Genomic DNA, 21,317 nt, shown 5'->3' with positions numbered 1-21,317 from the left:
TAGCAAAACACAAAGTCGAGGGGAAAAAATGTCAGTATATACATTGCTATAGGGTGAGCTAAGCCTTAGGCCAGCAACTGTGAGGAGGAGCTGACCCTTAGATACGTACAACTAAGCTGGAACCTTCAAAAAGTTCAACTGTTTATAAGTAAAAAGATTTATTAAAATTAATAACCAAGTGTTTTAATTGACATCAGAAGAGTAAAACAATAAACCCTGAGAACATAGAAAAATAGACAATAAAGATATGAGCAGAACTTAATAAAACAGAAAAAAGTATAAAATTGAGGTGATTTAGTAAGTCAAAAGAATATTCTTTGAAAAGATTTAAAAAAACAAACTTTGATTAAGCAAAACAAAAACGTAAGTAAACAATATACAGAAAGAATCAGGACAATGTTATAGCAGAGAGTACAAACAGAGAATATATGAAATGCCAGTAAATTTGAACATTTCTGTAAAGTGGACAATTTCCTAGCTCCTAAAGTTTACCAAAACTGACACAAGAGGAAATTTGTAGCTGGAGTTCTTGCACCAGTAAAGGAATTAAGTCAATAGTTTACAAGCTTTCACCAAGAAAATACCAGACCCGGCCAGATCATTTGGGAGGTGAATTCTATCCAACTTCTGTTAAACAGATAACATCAATATTAACAAAGAAAAACTTCTAGGGAGTAGCAAAGGAAGAATGCTCCTTTATTCATCTTATGAAGTCTATATAATCCTAATACTGAAAATAGATTAGGACTGTAAGGAAAAAGAAATTTACAGGTCAAATTTACTTGTAAATATAAAAGGAAAAATTTTAAACTATGATATTAGCTACCCAAGTTCACTAGAGTAAGAAATAGCACGAGCAAGTTAGGTCATCCAATGTAGTTTAATGTCAAGAATATATATCAATAGATTGAAATCACCACATTTTATTTCTTTCATGTGTCTCTTTAAAAAATTGGTAAGTACTTATATTGATCTCTCTTGTACTAGGCACTGTGCCAAGTCACTTACATATTTACTCCTTTAAACCTTCTGTCATCCCTGGGAGAAAGTTCTATTTTGCTTCCATTTCTTAGCTAAGACTCTAATCCCCAGGAAAGTAAAGCAACATTTGTAAGTTTTTGTGGATGGTCAGTGACGGGACCAGTACAGGAACATCCAAAGTCTGTGCTTGGAAACAGTGCCCCATGTTGACGCTCACATTACAGATGAAAGGAAAGGAACCATGCACTTACCATATAGATTAAATCTCACATTACAGGTTAAAGGAAAGGAACCATGCACTTACATTATAGATTAATACCCACATAACAGGTTAAAGGAAAAAGAAACATGTGCTTCTCTCAAAAGTTGTAAAGAAGGCATATCCATTTCTAAATATATTTCCCAATTTCTTTTGCTTGTTTTCTGACCTTTGTAGTGCATTTTGCCATGAGGAAAATTTTAATTCTTATATAATTAAATGTATCCTTTTTTCTTTGTATCTTAGAAAGGTATTCCTCATGAATAATTTATTTCAAGTCTCCCAGGTTTCTGATACTTTTACACTTTCATTATTTTTTCACTTTTAACTAGTTGCTGTATCTAGAATTTAGTAATTCTATGATAGCCATATTTTCCCACTTTTGTTGAATAATTTTTGCTGCTGATCCAAAACGTGAATTTTATTTTAATCTCAATTCCCTTATGCTCTCGCATCTAATTTTAAGATGCTTCCTATCTCACTGGTTGTTTTGTCTATCTAAAACAAAATGCTACCTTAAAAATAATGTAATTATAATAAATGTCATTAGTAAACATAATACAATATATAATAAATAGCATAATATAAAATAACAAAATATAATTTACCATATAACAAGGTCAAAGGAGAGCAAAAGTATACAATCACTTGAAATATCCCCCAAAAGATATTTTATAAAATTCAATATTCATTTGTAATTTAAAAGAAAGAGTAAAATAGGGATTGATGAATGCTTCCAAAGTAAGAAGAAATTATATGTCTAAAAGAGAAAGAGGTAAGTGATAGACTTTAGTAACACTGGCAATAAATGCAGGACAAGATGAGGATGCCTGATATAATGTTAAAGAAAAAGTATTATGTAACATTGTGTTTGCAGCACTGATGAGTTCAGTGACAAGAGAATCTCATAGAGAAGAGTATCTCGTTCTTCTTAATGTATGTACACTTGTCCATTGCATGAACATAACAGCTTATTTAACCAATATGTTACTGATCTGCATCTGGATTTCTAGGTTTTCATGGAATTTTATTATGCACAGTTGCTTCAAACACTAGGACTTCCTCTTATGTTTATATCTTTTGAAAGAAACAATATCTCCACAGACGATTTATCTGTGCTGGCTGCTAGCTGACTTTGGGTACTTCTCAGTTCTTCCCTTTACCTTCCTAGTCAATATGAAAAGGGAAGGCAAGAAGGTCTCCTGTTTAGAGACTGTAAAGGTAGGTCTTGGTGATAAAGTCTTGGTGGTAAAGGCTAAAAGTATTAACCCAGAACAAATGTTTTTCCAGCTGTAACTGTGTGTGATTCCCTTGGCTTGATTCCGTAGAGGATGTAAGACAAGACTGTAGAATCTGCCCTCAAAGAGCTAAGTCAAGTATGGTGGCATATCTAATTCAAGACAAACTATAACGTCTCCTTTTCTCTCCTGGCAAAACTTGGTGGAGTGAATGTAGAAGTCACTGTATGCTTTAAATTAAAGCAACACAATAAATCTTGTATTGGAAGGTGCTTATTCTGGTCTCTTTGTGGAGACGAATTGGAAATTGTCTAGAAGAAGGAAAATTAGGTTAACCAAAGTTAAACTCATAAATAATTGAGCATTGATTAAATATCTGTGGTCTGTGTTTCTCTTTGATCATAATTTCTCCCAATTTATAGACCTCTTTGATACCTGATTAATCCTTGTCAAAGATGCAGTTAACAATGATTATTACTGTGTATTAGGTTTTGCCTGGGCCCTGAAGAAACTATCCTAAATCACCAGCTATGATTGTCACTTGATTTCCTCACAGAGAACAATCAGAACTCCTTGTCTTAAGTGGCTTGGGATGTGAAACTAGTTAGTCTCTTAGATACTGTTAGAGGACCCTACAGAGCCCATTGGTGAAAGTTTGGAAAGCACTGGGCTTCTTAAGATTGATTCTTGTAGTGCTTCAGGAAAGATCACTGAACCAAAAGGGTAACGGTGTTTCTGGTTCTGTTGTTAGTGTTCTCCATGGAAACATTGCTGAAGCTTCTGGACTCAATTTCCTTCCCCATGTGTGAATGTCGCTGAAAAGATCCAACTCCATTCTATCCCCATGTAACTTCAGAAACTAAGCAAAATGAAGACTCAAAATTCATTTCAAATAATGAAATGAATATATAACGTAGAGTGGAACTGGGAAAATACCTGGTTTAAATTCTGGAAAGTACCAACTATACAATTCTGGATAAGTTGCTTCATCTTGCTTAGTATAATTTAATGCCCATCTCACAGGATGTTATGATGATTAATTTAATATCTTTATATAACGTACAGTGTTATGTAATTTCTTCTTCGTTTTCTTGAGTAAATTCATATCCTTAAGCAACTCACTGTAAACAATAGTTACTTACTTGCTTAAATTACTCTTATCTTCTATTATCAGCTGAATTGTGTCCTGCTCAAGTTAATATGTGGAAGTCTTAACCCCCAATACCTGGTAATATGACTGTATTTGGAGATAAGGCCCTTAAGTAGGTAACTGAGGTCAAATGAGGTCAAATGGGTGGGCTCTAATCCACTATGACTGGTGTTCTTATAAAAAGAAAATATTAGGACACAGACATGCACAGAGAGAAGACCATGTGAAGACAAAAGGAAAACATGGCATCTACAAACCAAGAAGGGATACTTGAGAAGAAATCAATCCTGCTGACACCTTATCTCAGATTTCTAGCCTCTAGACCTGTGAGTGAGTAAATTTCTGTTGTTTAACCTCCTCAGTCTCTGGTACTTTGTCATGGCAGCTCTAGGAAACTAATACAACTTTTTATGGCCTCCTTGTCTCAAGTTGAAAGTTCAATATTTGGCATCATAGCTAGGAAACAAAAATATCATCTACATTCCTTGTTGTAGTCTTTCTTCCCCATTCTCATTGCTAGTAATTTCCATATTTGGGTCTCTTTTCTGTGCCTTGTAAACAGCGTTACGCTCATTTCTGGTCTTACTGCTAATATACAGTAAATGTGCAGATACTGAATAGATTTTGGAGAAGTGCAGCATATAGTTGGCACATGTGTGTATGTGTGTGTATTCATATAATTTATACTTTTTCTCTATTTTCTTCCTTTGGTGTGAGCTAAGATTCTCTGCTTTTGTGACGAGTACTCCTGAGTACTAATCCCTGAATTTAATTCACCAAAAATAATAATAATATGGGGAAAGAGAGAGTGATAGAGGGAGAAGAACAAACAATCAGGCAAGGGCACTGCTGTGAATTATTAGGGTCTTATTAATAAGATTATGTTAGTCTAGAGGAAATGACCGTAAATATCATCAGTGAGCCCAGTTGGTCTTTACTGACTGCTAGACACATCCCCGAGTTCTGTTCTTAGTCCCCAACTGTATGATTACTACTGTCTGGAAGTATCATTTGAACAACTAAAGTCACTTAATGGAAAAGGAATATGTCTTTAGAGAGTCAACAGTAATTTTTCTATCTGATTAAAAAGGACTGTTGACTGTCTGGCAACCTCAGTCATATTTGTAAGCAGGAAAGCATTGGTTATTAAAAGTGGATGATGTAAAGTGATGAGCAGAAACTTTGGCGATAGGTATACCTGGATTTAATTCTCACTTCTACTGCTTGGTAGCTGGATAGCCTTAGGCAAGTTTCATACCTCCCTGAAATTGACTTAATTCAGTCTGTAAAATGGCATAATAACTTATTATAGCATCCTTTTAGGAATTTTAAATCAGTTCTTGAAATAAAAGTACACAATATATAGACAAGTATGGATTCCTCAATAGGTGTTTGACCTTTCATTTCTCCAGTATCCCACCCGCATCAAATAAAGAAAAATACTTTTTTAAAATTTACGAATATTTCATTGTTCTAAAGTTAAAGCCGTAATAATAGAAATAATCAAATGGCCTACTATCATACCATTAGAAGAAAAAAAAAGTGTTCATGAGAGTTCCATATTAGAATACAAATTTTCCTTAGGCACCTGTTTATGTATGCTATTCTGCTCTTTACAATAAATAATTAAATTTAAAAGACTTAATTCCTCACTTTTAAGACCTTATTAGTTTACAAATTACATATTGACCTATGCTAAATTTTATACTGACCCATGCTAATGAATTCAGTACAGAAAACAAAAAACACTGCACTCAAGCAAACTGCATATATATATATATATATACACACACATATATATATATATATGTATATATATATATAACTTAAATGCATTTATATCCTACCATGTCTCATAAAGCATTGTGGTAACTCACCTGAATACAGACAATCAAATATAATGGCAAAAGCACTTAATATAAACAGGGCCAAGGAAACATAGACAGAAGATGAAGAAAAGATGAGGGAAATGTGAACAGGAGGACGTGTAGTTAATCGAGTTGTATGTTTTGACCTTAAGATTCTCTGTGTGGGGACTTCCCTGGTGGCACAGTGGTTGGGAATCCTCCTGCCAGTGCAGGGGACATGGGTTCGGGCCCTGGTCTGGGAATATCCCACATGCCGCGGAGCAACTAAGCCCGTGCGCCACAACTACTGAGCCTGTGCTCTAGGGCCAATGAGCCACAACTACTGAAGCCCGCGTGCCACAACTACTGAAACCCCAGTGCCTAGAGCCCGTGCTCCGCAACGAGAGAAGCCACAGCAATGAGGAGCCCGCACACCACAATGTAGAGTAGCCCCCACTCGCCCCAACTAGAGAAAGCCCATGTGCAGCAACAAAGACCCAACACAGCCAAAAATAAATAAATTTATTTTTTTAAAAAAAAGATTCTCTGTGGATAAAACAACATGTAAATAATTGGTTACAAAGCCACATTATTTAAAGGTGCCAGACTGCACATTAACAGTCTGACACAAAGGGACAGCACAGGAAAACTATTCAAAGATAAAGATTTTTAAATCTTTGCAGTTTGAAACCTTTTAGAGCAAGTGTCATGAGCTCGACACACATTTCAACACTCCACATGTTAATCACATGTTCAAAGCATGTCTCAAAGTCATTGGAAATAGTTGCTGTCTCTGTCTCTGATATGTAAAACAGATCTGTGATGTGTAAAACTCAGGAGGTATTGATATCCACTTTTTGGCATCTGAACAGGAAACAAAGTTGTTTCGCAGTGATAATAAAGAATGAAGTAAATACAACAGTGAAATAAAATACAAAGTACTGAGGGAATGTATTAACAAAACGAATCCAACTAAATTCTGGTGACCTGGGGCCTACGATTGTACACACTGCATGGAAATACCCCAGCCTAAATACTGGCATAGGAGGAAGGGTACTGCTAAGCCCATCACAGTATAATCCTTTTAAATGTCCCTTTCAAGGTTGTCTCCACTCAACACTGAGTATAGGAAATCTTCCCATCAGGCAGAAACACTGGCTGCGCAATGATTGACCAAGAACACACTAATGAATAAATGATGCTAATTTATTTCTATCTCTGACAACGGGAAACAGCACACACTCTGTGTCAATGGTATGTCCTCTTTCCCACTTTTCTAAATGGTCAATTATGTTTTCCCCTTCATTGCTTTATATCATGTGTGGCAGGCATGATGGGAAATGGCTACCAATGGTTCTGTTATTGATTTCTACCTTCCTTTCACTGTGGCTAAAGAAGATACTTTGTATGATTTCAGTTTCTTAAAAATGTATTGGTACTTGTATTGTGGCGTAACATATGGTCTTTCCTGGAGAATGTTCCATGTGTACTTGAGAAAAATGTGTATTCTGCTGTTGTTGAGTGGAGTGATCTATATATGGCTGTTAGGTTTATTTGGTTAAATGTGTTATTCAGTCCCCCTACCTCTCTACTGATCTGTCTAGATGTGTTATCCATTATTGAAAGCAAGGTATTGATCTCCAACTATTATTTTAGAACTATCTATTTCTTCCTTCAATTCTGTCAATGTCTGCTTCACATATTTGGGGGATGTTTGGTACATATATGTTTATAGTTGTTATATCTCCTTGATAGATTGAACTTGTTATCAACATATAGTGGCCTCCTTTTCCTCTTGTGATAGTTTTTGATTTAAAGTTTATTTTGTGTGATATTAACGTAGCCATCCCAGATCTATCTTCCTTCCTTCCTTCCTTCCTTTTTCTCTCTCTCTCTCTTTCTTTCTTTTTGTTACTATTTGCATGGGATATTTTATTCTGTGCTTTAACTTTCAACCAACTTGTGTCTCTTGAAATCAAGTGAGTTTTTTGCAGACAGCATATACTTGGATTATGGATGTTTTTAAGGTCCACTCTGCCAATATTTATCTTTTTATTGGAGAGCTTAATCCACTTTTTCAAAACTTACTGATGAGGAAGAACTTAATTCTGTTTCCTGGTTGTTTTCTGTATGTCTTATGCATTTTTTGCCCCTCATTTACTCCATTACTGACTTCTTCTGTGCTTAGCCGATTTTGTTGTAGTGAACTCTTGATTCCTTTTTCATTTCTTTTTGCATATAGTCTATTGATATTTTCTTTGTGGTTATCAAGAAGATTACATTTACCCTTCTAAAGTTCAACCAGTATCATTTGAATTGAAACCAACTTCAATAGCACACAGAAACTCTGTTCCTCTACAGTTCCATTCCTCCTCCTTACATTATTGTTGTCACAAATTACACCTTTATACTTTGTGAGCCCAATAACATGGATTTATGATTATTTTATGCATTTGTTTTTTCAATCATGTAAGAAATAAAAAGTAGAGTTACAAGCCAGTAGCACAATACTGGCTTTAGTATCTGCCCATGTATTTATCTTTACTGGAGATTTCTATTTCTTTATACAGCTTCGAGTTGCTGTCTAGTGTCCTTTCATTTCAACCTGAAGGTTCAATTTAGCATTTGTCATGGGGCAGTGTTAGGAAGTTGTAAAACAAACGCCCTCAGCCTTTGTTCATCTGGGAATGTGTTAATTTCTCCGTAAGTTTTGAAACCAGTTTGGCCAAATATAGAATTCTTGGTGGACAGTTTTTTTCTTTCAGCACTTTAAATATGTCTGGCCTCTTGCTTCCGTGGTTTCAGATAGGAAATTAGCTATGAACCTTTTTGAGGATCCCTGCTTTGTAACAAATTTGTTTTTTCTTTCTCCTTTGGGAGTAAAGATTCTTTCTGTGTCTTTTGGCATCTGAGAGTTTGATTATACTGTTTCTTGTTGTGGCGTTCCTTGAGTTTCTCTTAGTCCTGAAATCAGGCAAAGATTTACAGCAAGCAAACACATACTGAACCAGGGAAGAGGCAATTTGAAAATGGCAGGAAAGCTTTGTGGCATTTTTACTTGCCCTTGCCCCATCTACTCTTAGTGTAGTGATGGTCTTAAAGTGGTGGGGTCTTAATGCAGTGATAGTCTTAAAGTAGCAGCAGACCATTCCTAGTATGGGGCCCTCAATCCTGCTTCAGGAGAGAGCAGAAGAGACCATACTCTCGGATTATTATGTGTATCTGTTCTAACCTGTCTGGGAGCTACCTGAAGGACTGACACAAGATGCTTATCTCTGTCTTAGCTAACCTGGAACACAGTCTGGAAAAGCAGCGGTCATTGCTCAAAAAAAGTGCAAGGTGAACTGACAAAGCACAGATGGCTGGGGCAGAAGACTGTGCATTGAAATACAATAGACCACATAAGATGCAGGAGCAAAAGTTGGGGGAGATTCTTTGGGAACTTAGAACATACAAAAAGTACACATGTGTCCAGAGAAATTAAGAAAGCCACATGCATACTCAAGATAAGATGCATGTTCTGAAAACACCAGAGGAGTCTCTAAGCTTTTACCATGGGCTGAGCCCTGACCTCAGTGCAGGTCAGCTAAATGTTGAAGGAGTGATCCAGCAATCTGCACAATGGGGAGAGGTGTGTGGTTTTGAGTGTGCATGTGGATGTGCTTGTGTATATTTGTTTTTGTTTGTCTTAGGTGCGGGAATTCAAGGACATCTCTGTCAAAACATTAGCTAAACATGAACTAAAGGAACAGAGACTTCAGTGCCTACATACGATAAGGGGTACAGTCATTGCAAAACTAGTTTGGAAAGGTCCCTAAACAAACAGACTACTACAGCCTTCAACAATCCAAAGCCCAGAAAACCCTGGGAAAGTGGGAGAATCTGATTTCCATAGACACCACATTATAATATTTGAAAGCCAAATGTTCAACCAAAAAACTCACAAGGTATACAAAGACATGGAAAAGTATGGTCCATTTAAGAAAACAAATTAATTGATGAAACCATCCCTAAGGAAGCCCAGACTTTTCTCCATTGCATATTCTTGCCTCCTTTGTCATAGATTCATTGACCATAAGTGCATGGGTTTCTTTCTGGGCTCTCTATTCTGTTCCAGTGATGGATGTTGTTGTGCCGGTACCATACTGTTTTGATTACTGTAGGTTTGTAGCACAGTCTGAAGCCAGGGAGCATGATTCCTCCAGTTGTGTTCTTCTTTCTCAAGACTGTTTTAGCTATTCAGGATCTTTTGTGTTTCCATACAAACTTTAAAATTATTTGTTCTAGGTCTGTGGAAAATGCCCTTGATATGTTGATACAGACTGCATTGAATGCGTAGATGTCCTTGGGTATGATGGTCATTTTAACAATATTAATTCTTCCACTCCGTGACCATGGTATATCTTTCCAGCTGTTTGTGTCATCTTTCATTTCTTTTATGAGTGTCATATAGTTTCCTGGGTACAGGTCTTTTACCTCCTTAGGCAGGTTTATTCTTAATGTATTTTATTCTTTTTTATGTGATTGTAAATGGGATTGTTTCCTTAATTTCTCTTTCTGATAGTTCACTGTGAGTGTATAGAAATACAAAATTTATATATAGAAATCTATTGTATCCTGCAAATTTACCAAGTTCATGTTTGAGCTCGAATAGTTTTTTGATGGTGTCTTTCAGATTTTCTATGTATCATGCCATCTGCAAACAGTGACAGTTTTACTTTTTCCTTTCCATTTTGGAGTCCTTTTATTTATTTATTTTTTCTTGTCTGATTGCTGTGGCTAGGACTTCCAAAACTCTGTTCAATAAAAGTGGTGAGAGTGGGCATCCTTGTCTTGTTCCTGATCTTAGGGGAAATGCTTTCAGCTTTTCACCATTGAGTATGATAGCTATGGGCTTGTCATATATGGCCTTTATTATGTTGAGGTATGTTCCCTGTATGCCCACTTTCTGGAGAGTTTTTACCATGAATGGATATTGAATTTTTTCAAAAGCTTTTTCTGCATCTATTGAGATGATCGTATGGTTTTTAGTCTTCAGTTTGTTACTGTGATGATAAGAGACCTAAGACAGCTACAGAGGCTAAGTGACCTTTCCTTCCCTCAATGGGTAGGTATCCTTGTTCTGCCTTCTAATTGAGTTAGTATCTGAGTAAAGAACTGCCAGGTGTCATTTAGTTCACAATACACTGCTGTGGCAATATAGAAATGAATTTGCCTAAGTCATTTGGCTTTTCTCAATTATAGTAAATGAATATACTGAATGAATACTTCAACTTAAGGAAATGTTCTTAAAAATATATTAATGTAGGCAACTTCAGTGGAGAACTGAAATCAAAACAAAGCATTCAGATAAAGGGTTGAAATAAAAGTACACTCAGTTGTATCCAGTTTCCTCTTGTAAATCTCTCTTTTTAATTTGAGTGGACAGTCACTTGAGAATATCTGACTTGCGGCTAAGGAAATCTAAGCCTTCTTGGCCACACTGTATTCCCTTATGTCATTTAATAAAGACACCAGTTGGGTTGCTGAAAAAAGCGTGGGAAAAATCAATCCCTCACATCCAAAGGGCGGCTCTTGAAACTATGTGTGTTGTTGTAGTTATTTTGCTCTTCTGGCCTCAGAAGTTCTAATCTTAACCTTAGCCCCTCATGGAGAGAGACTTTGTAAACCAATTCCCACATTACTCATCATGTGACCGTTGAAAAAGAGCAACCCAGCTCTTTTCCTGTGCTTTCAACCAGTTATCTTCTTCAAAAATCTGTTTGGATTGTTATACCTTAATCTTGCCTGGCAAGGGACTTATGGGAAGGTTCTTATTGTTTGAAAGTTTGGTGCCAGTATCTGCAAATAAAGAAGAAAGATGTGTTTATCAAACATCCCAATAGTGAAGGTGTGTGAAAGCAACTTTTGAAAAAGTTAATCTGTCAGAGTTTAGCCGTATTATTACATTTTATTTTATTCATTGAAAATAAACAATTATCAATGAATCCTTTCTAGATTTTCTAGTTTCCCAAAGTTCCCTGTATTCACATTCTAAGAGGAAAAATGGTATTTTAAGTCACTGCTCTCCACCTTACGTTATTTATAATCACTCCTCGTGACCTCTTCCTTCCAAGAAACTTGATCCTGAGAAGTGTCCTTTGTTTGTCTTTGTGGAATAAGTGATGAGGATGCATCCTGGAGACCTGTGAGATGTTCAACTTGTGGCATAATGAAACTAGGATGGAGAGTTCTGGAAAGATCTGGAAAGGTGGCTGGTAGAGTGTGGCCAGATGTGGGAGAAGAGAGACGTACAGAGAGAGGGAGAGGAAATTTTCAGAGGGAGAAAATGAAACAAATAATTAAATAAGTTTTGTTGTGTGGTGTGGGACGCAAGCCTTTCTCTCCCCCTTTCCTTCACAATGTCTTCGTTAAAGACTGTGTTTTTCATTAGTTTTACTAAGATAGGATTTGCCGTTTTGTTTGGATACTGAGAATGGACCCATGGAAACAGTTACATTTGGGTTATCTCTGACTGTCTTTAATGAAGAACATAAATATTGGCCACACTATCTATGCACATGCTATCACCATGCCTTTTTTGTTCTCTGTTCATATATCTAAGTCCTCTTCTTTCTTTAAGGTCAATCTCAAATCTCATCTGAAATGTACATTTATTGATAGATTCAACCCATAATGAACTGTCCCTTCTTTGTCCTCCTTAGGCTCTGATTATTTACAAAAACTCATTCTTGAACTTAGAAACTGTCCAATATGATATATTAGTTATTTCACCAGCATATGTTATATCCTCAACACAATTATATGCTTTTGTGGGGCTGGGATCATACATTCTGTAATTTTTCTCAGTACTTACACTTACTTTGATAAAAAGCGCATTCATTCATCTAAACATCATTTATTGGGTGTTAATTAAATATCTCAACTCAGTAAATATTGTTTGAATGAATGCATGCATGAATGAGGGAGTGTGCAATAGGTAGCCTAATGTACCGCCCAATGTGAGAAAACCAAAAACATAAACACAAAAGCAAGCCAAAAAGTGGACCAGGACTTTCTGTAAAATATCCTGCTTTTTGTTGGATGATGCCATGAAAATCAAGATGCTCCTGAAAGGTCTTAATAGCTGACCAAGAATAGTAAACAATTGAAATTCTCTCAGGCTTCTTCAACCCTATCACTGGACACATTTATACCTCTCAGGAGTGGTATTAAAAGAAGAGATTAATAAAGCTTTTATAGATGAGTTGATAAATCTCTAAAGATTTAAGTCTTCATTGCCTCCTAGGTTTTCTCTATTTTGGGTTTCCAAAAGATTTCAATAAACCACAGGATAATTAAAAATTAGACATTATCTTTCTTACCTTGACGTTTTTTGATGGTAAACACCTTTTTATTGTCTCCATAGTGCTGCCCAATTTCCACCAGTACAGTACTTAAGTGAATTTTGCTCTGGATGGTGGGATATAGAAGATGTAAACGAATTGTTTGTATATGTTTTAGAATTCTTCAAAAGGGCCTGGCCATGGAAATGCATTGAATATTACTTAAATAACTAAAGTAACTTCCTCAGAATTATTATTCTGTTCTGGTTAGGATACTATCTGCTCTGGTTTGTTAAAATTTCCCTTTAGAGTGGTTTTAATTTTGTTTCTGATAGGGTCCTAGGATTTATTGCCACACCCATCCTGCATCTGTTTTTCTTTGAATTACTCTCCTTGCAGTTTCTGATTCATACAGGGCCTTACAGGTTAGTGACAACCTGGCCATCACAACGCTGGGAAGGAGAGGCCTACTTTTCAGAGGTGTTGCTGTTTTCTGTACCTGAAGGTTTTCAAGAGATATCAATCTTCCTCACCACTGCCCTTGGCCCTCTTAATGGACTAAGCAGTTCCTCATGAAATTTCTGTAGGATATCTGTACCAACTTCTCAATATTGTTCCATCCTGAGTCTATAAATTCCTGGCCACAAGGTAATGTTAGATTTCCTGCTCCAGCCCCTATTTACATAAGGCCTATACTAAGGAACGGAACCCACAGACATCAGTCCGCTCTTCTTTCTCTGGATTTAATTTCTCTGTTACTTTCTGAAACATGCAGGTGTTCCTTTCTTTCTTTTAATCTCAGCTACGTGCTTTTAACTTTTTCAAAATTGACCCAGAATTTACATGTGTCTCCAGTAAGAGTACATTATATTGAGCTTAGTCTGCTATTCTACTGGCATATTTGAGATCCAGATAATTTGCTACTTAACTGGATTCAATGACCTGTATATTTCAGGCATCTAAAACTCACCATGTTCCAAATATCCCTCCTTATAGTTAGTAATTTTCTTGGGAATCTGGATGAGATTAAATGGAATAAAGTTAGTGAGTGGCCCAGGAATGCCTGAAAGTTTGTTTGTCAGAGTGGCCAGGGAAAGTTAAGCAAGGAAGAAAAGCAAATGAAAAACAGAATCACATTATTATGGCTGAGTTTACTCCCAGGATTCCATGCAGAGCTCTCTGTAGAGCTGGGATGGGTTATAACTTATGCCAGAGCTCTACGTGGGGCTGACACCGTCTCATGCCAAGCTCTCAGTTCTGGGCTCACGTCATCTCTGGTCCACTCTGTGGAGTGGAAACTTTGGAGGAATGGCCAATGTGTTCCGCGGCGTAGGAAGAGGGAAATTGTGAATGTGACTTTCTAAATTGTGGAGGAACTAACCATTGTAAATGTGCCGTGAACTATGTTGTTTAATTTGACCAGTCAGATCAATGACTTTCCCCTTGAATGAAATGCTGCTACGTATATGAGCAGAAAAACAAAACTGGTATAAGGAATAGATAGCTAGTGGGAAGCAGCCGCATAGCACAGGGAGATGCGCTCGGTGCTTTGTGACCACCTAGAGGGGTGGGATAGGGAGGGTGGGAGGGAGGGAGATGCAAGAGGGAGGAGATATGGGGACATATGTATAACTGATTTACTTTGTTATAAAGCAGAAACTAACACACCATTGTAAAGCAATTATACTCCAATAAAGATGTTACCAAAAAAAACTGGTATAAGGAGATGGGGAGACTGGGAGTCTTATTTTCCCACCAATTAACTTTGCCTCTGACCATGACCTTCCCTTTGAGTCTCCTAGACCTTGGGGATGATCGCAGCCCCTTGGGTTGGGTGACGGCAACCCATCTTCACTAGAACCTCTATAGGTAACTTTGATTTTTCCCACTCCGTCTATCCATCCCATGTATGCAGTCAGACATTTGATCTTGGACTTTTCCTGACAAAATATGCTTGAATATAACCATTTCTTTTCACTCCCACTGCTACTGCTATTGTCACTGCCTTAACTAGGGCTTTATCTTTAAGTTCTTTATATAAATATATAAATATCTATATATAAATATAATATACAAATAAAATACAATATTAATTCTGATGATTTTAAAGTCTTTTCTTGATAAAGACTTTTCCTGATAAAGATACACAATATCTTATATAAATATTTTTGTATTATCTGCTCTTTTCTTAGAATTTTAGCCATATGATTCTATCTCTTGGTTTGTCTAGAACTTTTTGATTGAATGCTGGCTATTTTATTTGGCTTTTTTTGTTTTTCTCAGTGGAAACGTTGTTTTGCTTCAAAATATTTTATTCTACCTGGAAGTAGCAAATCTTCAAATTACAATTTTTTAAATGCTTTCAAATATCAATACTATAGGTGTCACAAAATCTAGAAAAATGACATTTAAAAATGAACTACTGCCAGATGTGTCTCTATAAAGCTTTTCCCCCACTCTTTTAGCTATATATTCTTTAACTGCCTCCTCATATGACAGTTTATGTATTTTCGAAATGAAATTTTAAGAAATAAACTTTGTAGTTTTTAGACATAGATTTCTTGTAACATGGTTGATTAGAATTTGCTTCTAGTTATTAATAGTTTAGAAAAGTTTATTTCAGCTTCACAATTTATTATTGATAATGTCATATTAATTTTCATTGTTAACTTTGAGAAAACCTCTATGGATTACTTCCTCATAAGTATTTACTATTATAAATGCATTACTGATTTCAGTACTGCTATAGGTTTGTGCATTACAGGGATTCTGATAAAATACTCATTCACACCATTCCATTACACACATTGTTGATGGAGTATATTCATTCATTCATTCATTCATTCATTCATTTATTTATTTTTGGCTGTGTTGGGTCTTTGTTGCTGTGCGCAGGCTTTCTCTACTTGCAGGGACTGGGGGCTACTCTTCGTTGCGGTGCACAGGCTTCTCATTGCGGTGGCTTCTCTTGTTGCAGAGCATGGGCGCTAGGCACGGAGGCTTCAGTAGTTGTGGCTAGCAGGCTCAATAGTCGTGGCTCACGGGCTCTAGAGCGCAGGTTCCGTAGTTGTGGCACACCGGCTTAGTTGCTCCGTGGCATGTGGGATCTTCCCGGACCAGGGCTCGAACCCTTGTCCCCTGCATTGGCAGTGGCTTCTTAACCACTGTGCCATCAGGGAAGCCCCTGGAGTATATTCTTGACAGAAGAAAATTTCCGTTTTGACTAAGCATTGATGAGAACTGAATCTTTGACTTATCTTTCACATGCCTGATGATTGAAATAATTTTCCACAGAATAGCTTCTGGTTTTGTACTTTTCAGTTCTTTTTTTCTTCTTCAAACGCACATGCTTTGAGAGCTGTGAAGTGCAAGACATGGCTATATTGTAAGGTGGTTTCTGTCCTTATGCTTCTGTGTCTTGTGCTAGGTTAAGTCAGTAGAGTAGTCAGTATGAGTACTGGAAGTTATTCCTGTAATGCGATAGTATATAGTCAATTACATATGGCGGTGTCTGAAAATCACATAATAGCCTCACTTAAAACATCTCCTTAGGGCTTCCCTGGTGGCGCAGTGGTTGAGAGTCCACCTGCCGACGCAGGGGACACGGGTTCGTGTCCCGGTCCGGGAAGATCCCACATGCCGCGGAGCGGCTAGGCCCGTGAGCCATGGCCGCTGAGCCTGTGCGTCCAGAGCCTGTGCTCCACAACGGGAGAGGCCACAACAGTGAGAGGCCCGCGTACCACAGAAAAAAGAAAATCTCCTTAGCCAGATTTCAAAAAAGCCTGTGGCCATTCCAATATGATCCAACATAACGGAATATGATAGAAGGAAAATTGGCAAAGAAAGAGACGCTGGTCTTACCTGATGGAAGTTAAAATATCTCACTTTTGACAATTTTGCAAAAACTTATAATTCCATGAACTAATTTCTAGGGTTCTTCATAGGACCTAAAAAGGAACCCATAGAGTTGTGGAACAACAATAGAAGCTGCTGTGATGAGAAGCCCAGGCACCGCAACAAAGAGTAGCCCCCGCTCGCCGCAACTAGAGAAAGTCTGCACGCAGCATTGAAGACCCAACGCAGCCAAAATAAAAATAAATAAATAAAGATAAATAAATTTATTTTTAAAAATGTAATACTCAGGTTTGAGGCATGAGAAATATGATGAGGAGAAATTAGCTAATCCTTTCAGAACTTTTAAAATATCAAACTCAGTCTCTAAGATTTTAGCATTATATACAACATTGGTTACTTATTAGTGGTTTGGGAAGGCCAATTTAAAATTTTCTGATCTTACTGTATTGAAATTCACGGCCCTAATGTTTTCCACATTGACTATATGAATGATGAAGTAAAGTCAATCATGTATTTCCTTTCCAACTGGGCAGAAATCAAAATTTTGAAAAGTGTTTGGACTACTGACTTTTGATTTCTTCTAAGGCAAGTGTATAGGTAATTTTTATTCCCTGATTAGGAGAAAAATGGTGGAAGAGGGCAGGGTTAAGAATTAAGATTTCAAGAGCATGAGAGTTAGACGACCAACCAGAGTTCCTAAGGTTCGGTGCCTGTAACTGTCGCCGCCACTTAAGCCTGTCAAAGCAGTGGTACGGCTGCTGCCCTCGTACTTGCTACCTCTAGAAATATTCTTGCCAGTAGTGGCGGCAGCGGGACTCAATTACCCCCTTTTCTCACTCTCTCCAGAAGCTCCAGATGGCGTCTTCTGTGGGCAACGTGGCCGACAGCACAGAACCAACAAAACGTATGCTTTCCTTCCAAGGGTTAGCTGAGTTGGCACATCGAGAGTATCAGGCAGGAGATTTTGAGGCAGCTGAGAGACACTGCATGCAGCTGTGGAGACAAGAGCCAGACAATACTGGAGTACTTTTATTACTTTCATCTCTACACTTCCAGTGTCGAAGGCTGGACAGATCTGCCCACTTTAGTACTCTGGCAATTAAACAGAACCCTCTTCTGGCAGAAGCCTATTCGAATTTGGGGAATGTGTACAAGGAAAGAGGGCAGTTGCAGGAAGCGATTGAGCATTACCGGCATGCATTGCATCTCAAACCAGATTTCATCGATGGTTATATTAACCTGGCAGCCTCTTTGGTAGCAGCAGGCGACATGGAAGGGGCAGTACAAGCTTACGTCTCTGCTCTTCAGTGCAATCCTGATTTGTACTGTGTTCGCAGTGACCTGGGGAACCTGCTCAAAGCCCTGGGTCGCTTGGAAGGAGCCAAGGCATGTTATTTGAAAGCAATGGAGACGCAACCGAACTTTGCAGTAGCTTGGAGTAATCTTGGCTGTGTTTTCAATGCACAAGGGGAGATTTGGCTTGCAATTCATCACTTTGAAAAGGCTGTCACCCTTGACCCCAATTTTCTGGATGCTTATATCAATTTAGGAAATGTCTTGAAAGAGGCACGGATTTTTGACAGAGCTGTGGCAGCTTACCTTTGTGCCCTAAGCTTGAGCCCAAATCATGCAGTGGTACATGCCAACCTGGCTTGTGTATACTATGAGCAAGGCCTGATAGATCTGGCAATAGACACCTGCAGGCGAGCTATTGAATTGCAACCACATTTCCCTGATGCTTACTGCAACCTAGCCAACGCTCTGGAAGAGAAGGGCAGTGTTGCCGAAGCAGAAGAGTGTTATAATACAGCTCTGCGGCTGTGTCCCACCCATGCAGACTCTCTGAATAACCTAGCCAATATCAAAGGAGACCAGGGAAACATTGAAGAGGCAGTTCGCTTGTATTGTAAAGCATTAGAAGTCTTCCCAGAGTTTGCTGTTGCCCATTCAAATTTAGCAAGTGTATTGCAGCAGCAGGGAAAACTGCAGGAAGCTCTGATGCATTATAAGGAGGCTGTTCGAATCAGTCCTACCTTTGCTGATGCCTATTGTAACATGGGAAACACTCTAAAGGAGATGCAGGATGTTCAGGGAGCTTTGCAGTGTTATACTCGTGCCATTCAGATTAACCCTGCACTTGCGGATGCCCACAGCAATCTGGCTTCCATCCACAAGTGTTCAGGGAATATTCCAGAAGCAATTGCTTCTTATCGCACTGCTCTGAAGCTTGAACCTGATTTTCCTGACGCTTATTGTGATTTGGCTCATTGCCTGCAGATTGTCTGTGATTGGACAGACTATGATGAGCGAATGAAGAAGTTGGTCAGCATTGTGGCTGACCAGCTGGAGAAGAATAGGTTGCCTTCTGTGCAGCCTCATCATAGTATGCTCTATCCTCTTTCTCATGGCTTCAGGAAGGCTATTGCTGAGAGCCATGGGAACCTCTGCTTGGATGAGATCAGTGTCCTTCATAAACCACCGTACGAACATCCAAAAGACTTGAAGCTCAGTGATGGTCGACTGCGTGTAGGATACGTGAGTTCTGACTTTGGGAATCATCCTACTTCTCATCTTATGCAGTCTATTCCAGGCATGCACAATCCTGATAAATTTGAGGTATTCTGTTATGCCCTGAGCCCAGATGATGGCACAAACTTCCGAGCGAAGGTGATGGCAGAAGCCCATCATTTCATTGATCTTTCTCAGATTCCATGCAATGGGAAAGCAGCTGATCGCATCCATCAAGATGGTATACACATCCTTGTAAATATGAATGGTTATACCAGGGGTGCTCGAAATGAACTCTTTGCTCTCAGGCCAGCTCCTATTCAGGCAATGTGGCTGGGCTACCCTGGGACCAGTGGCGTGCTTTTCATGGATTATATCATCACTGATCAGGAAACTTCACCTGCTGAAGTTGCTGAGCAGTATTCTGAGAAACTGGCTTATATGCCCCGTACTTTCTTTATTGGTGATCATGCTAATATGTTCCCTCACCTGAAGAAGAAGGCAGTCATCGATTTTAAGTCCAATGGGCACATTTATGACAATCGGATTGTGCTGAATGGCATCGACCTCAAAGCATTTCTTGATAGTCTCCCAGATGTGCAGATTGTCGAGATGAAATGTCCTGATGGAGGAGACAACGCAGACAGCAGTAATACGGCTCTTAATATGCCTGTCATTCCTATGAATACTATTGCAGAGGCAGTTATTGAAATGATTAACAGAGGACAAATTCAGATAACAATTAATGGATTCAGTCTTAGCAATGGACTGGCAACTACCCAGATCAACATTAAGGCTGCCACTGGAGAGGAGGTTCCCCGTACCATTATTGTAACCACCCGTTCTCAGTACGGGTTACCGGAAGATGCCATTGTGTACTGTAACTTCAATCAGTTATATAAAATTGACCCATCTACTTTGCAGATGTGGGCAAATATTCTGAAGCGTGTTCCCAATAGTGTACTGTGGCTGTTGCGTTTTCCAGCAGTAGGAGAACCTAATATTCAACAGTATGCACAAAATATGGGCCTTCCCCAGAAGCGTATCATTTTTTCACCTGTTGCTCCTAAAGAGGAACATGTTCGGAGAGGCCAGCTGGCTGATGTCTGCTTGGACACTCCACTCTGTAATGGACACACCACAGGGATGGATGTCCTTTGGTCAGGGACACCCGTGGTGACTATGCCAGGAGAGACTCTTGCTTCCCGAGTTGCAGCTTCCCAGCTCACTTGTTTAGGCTGTCTTGAGCTTATTGCTCAAAATAGACAAGAATATGAAGACATAGCTGTGAAACTGGGAACTGATCTAGAATACCTGAAGAAAATTCGTGGCAAAGTCTGGAAGCAGAGAACATCTAGCCCTCTGTTCAACACCAAACAATACACAATGGACCTAGAGCGGCTCTATCTACAGATGTGGGAGCATTACGCAGCTGGCAACAAACCTGATCACATGATTACGCCTGTTGAAGTCACTGAGTCGGCCTAAATAATGACTTTGTGCACAGGAGAATTACCCTGTACCTGAGCCTCAACCTTCTGGGGGAAAGGGAATTACTTTTTCCTTATCTGTACAATACCATGCTGCAGATGGGTGACAGTCAATGATAAGAAATAGCACAGCCAGACTTGCTTCCTGCATGATCATGATCACGATAGGGAGAGACACAAGAGATGGGAAACTGCTGTTGCACAAGGAGTCTCCATAGAATTTTGCAGCAGCCAGGTGTCTGGAAGGTCTGGAAGGTAAGTCTGGAAGGTCTGTTCTCCCTTGGTCTTCCATGGGATGGATGGTTAGTGTGGAAGGGAGATAGAGATTGCCCAGCCGTTTTGTGATTATCATGGATTGATCGAGTCTTCTGAATTAATATTTTTCTTTATATTTTGGGTATTGGAGCTTTTAAAAATGTTTGGTTTCGGGTATTTGTATTCATGTGAAGTGTGTATGATTCTCTTGAGATAAGCTTTTAAGCTAAAATATTCCTTGTTTTAGTTTCTGAACTCTACAGATAAATGGGAACTTTGCTGGTGTAGTCTTTTTATAGGTTTTATAAACCACTTGAGCCTATATCAGTCATTTTAGTGTCTGACATAATGTTTGGAACTATCAGTGCTTTGTTGGTTTATAGATGATGGCTTAAATTCTTTTCCTGGT

General features: G+C 38.5%; 2 protein-coding genes across 2 annotated transcripts in view; one reads left to right on the top strand and one right to left on the bottom strand.

The window, feature by feature from the left end:
• LOC309973985 (metabotropic glutamate receptor 7-like) overlaps positions 1 to 21,317 on the bottom strand; it is a gene marked incomplete at its 5' end in the record, with an annotated part of 168,219 nt that overhangs the window by 19,225 nt on the left and 127,677 nt on the right. The window lies entirely within an intron of this gene.
• Positions 17,511 to 20,651, top strand: LOC309974436 (UDP-N-acetylglucosamine--peptide N-acetylglucosaminyltransferase 110 kDa subunit-like; the record flags this gene model as incomplete). The annotated part of the gene is made up of 1 exon (XM_082859046.1): positions 17,511 to 20,651. The coding sequence occupies one exon, from the start codon at positions 17,511 to 17,513 to the stop codon at positions 20,649 to 20,651; it is 3,141 nt and encodes a 1,046-aa protein (XP_082715172.1).

This window comes from Leucopleurus acutus (genome assembly GCF_964270905.1).
Source record: "Leucopleurus acutus genome assembly, chromosome: 17".
NCBI classification, from domain to species: Eukaryota; Metazoa; Chordata; class Mammalia; order Artiodactyla; family Delphinidae; genus Leucopleurus; species Leucopleurus acutus.
Note: the sequence above shows the minus strand (reverse complement) of the source record. Positions and strands in the feature narration are given on the sequence as shown.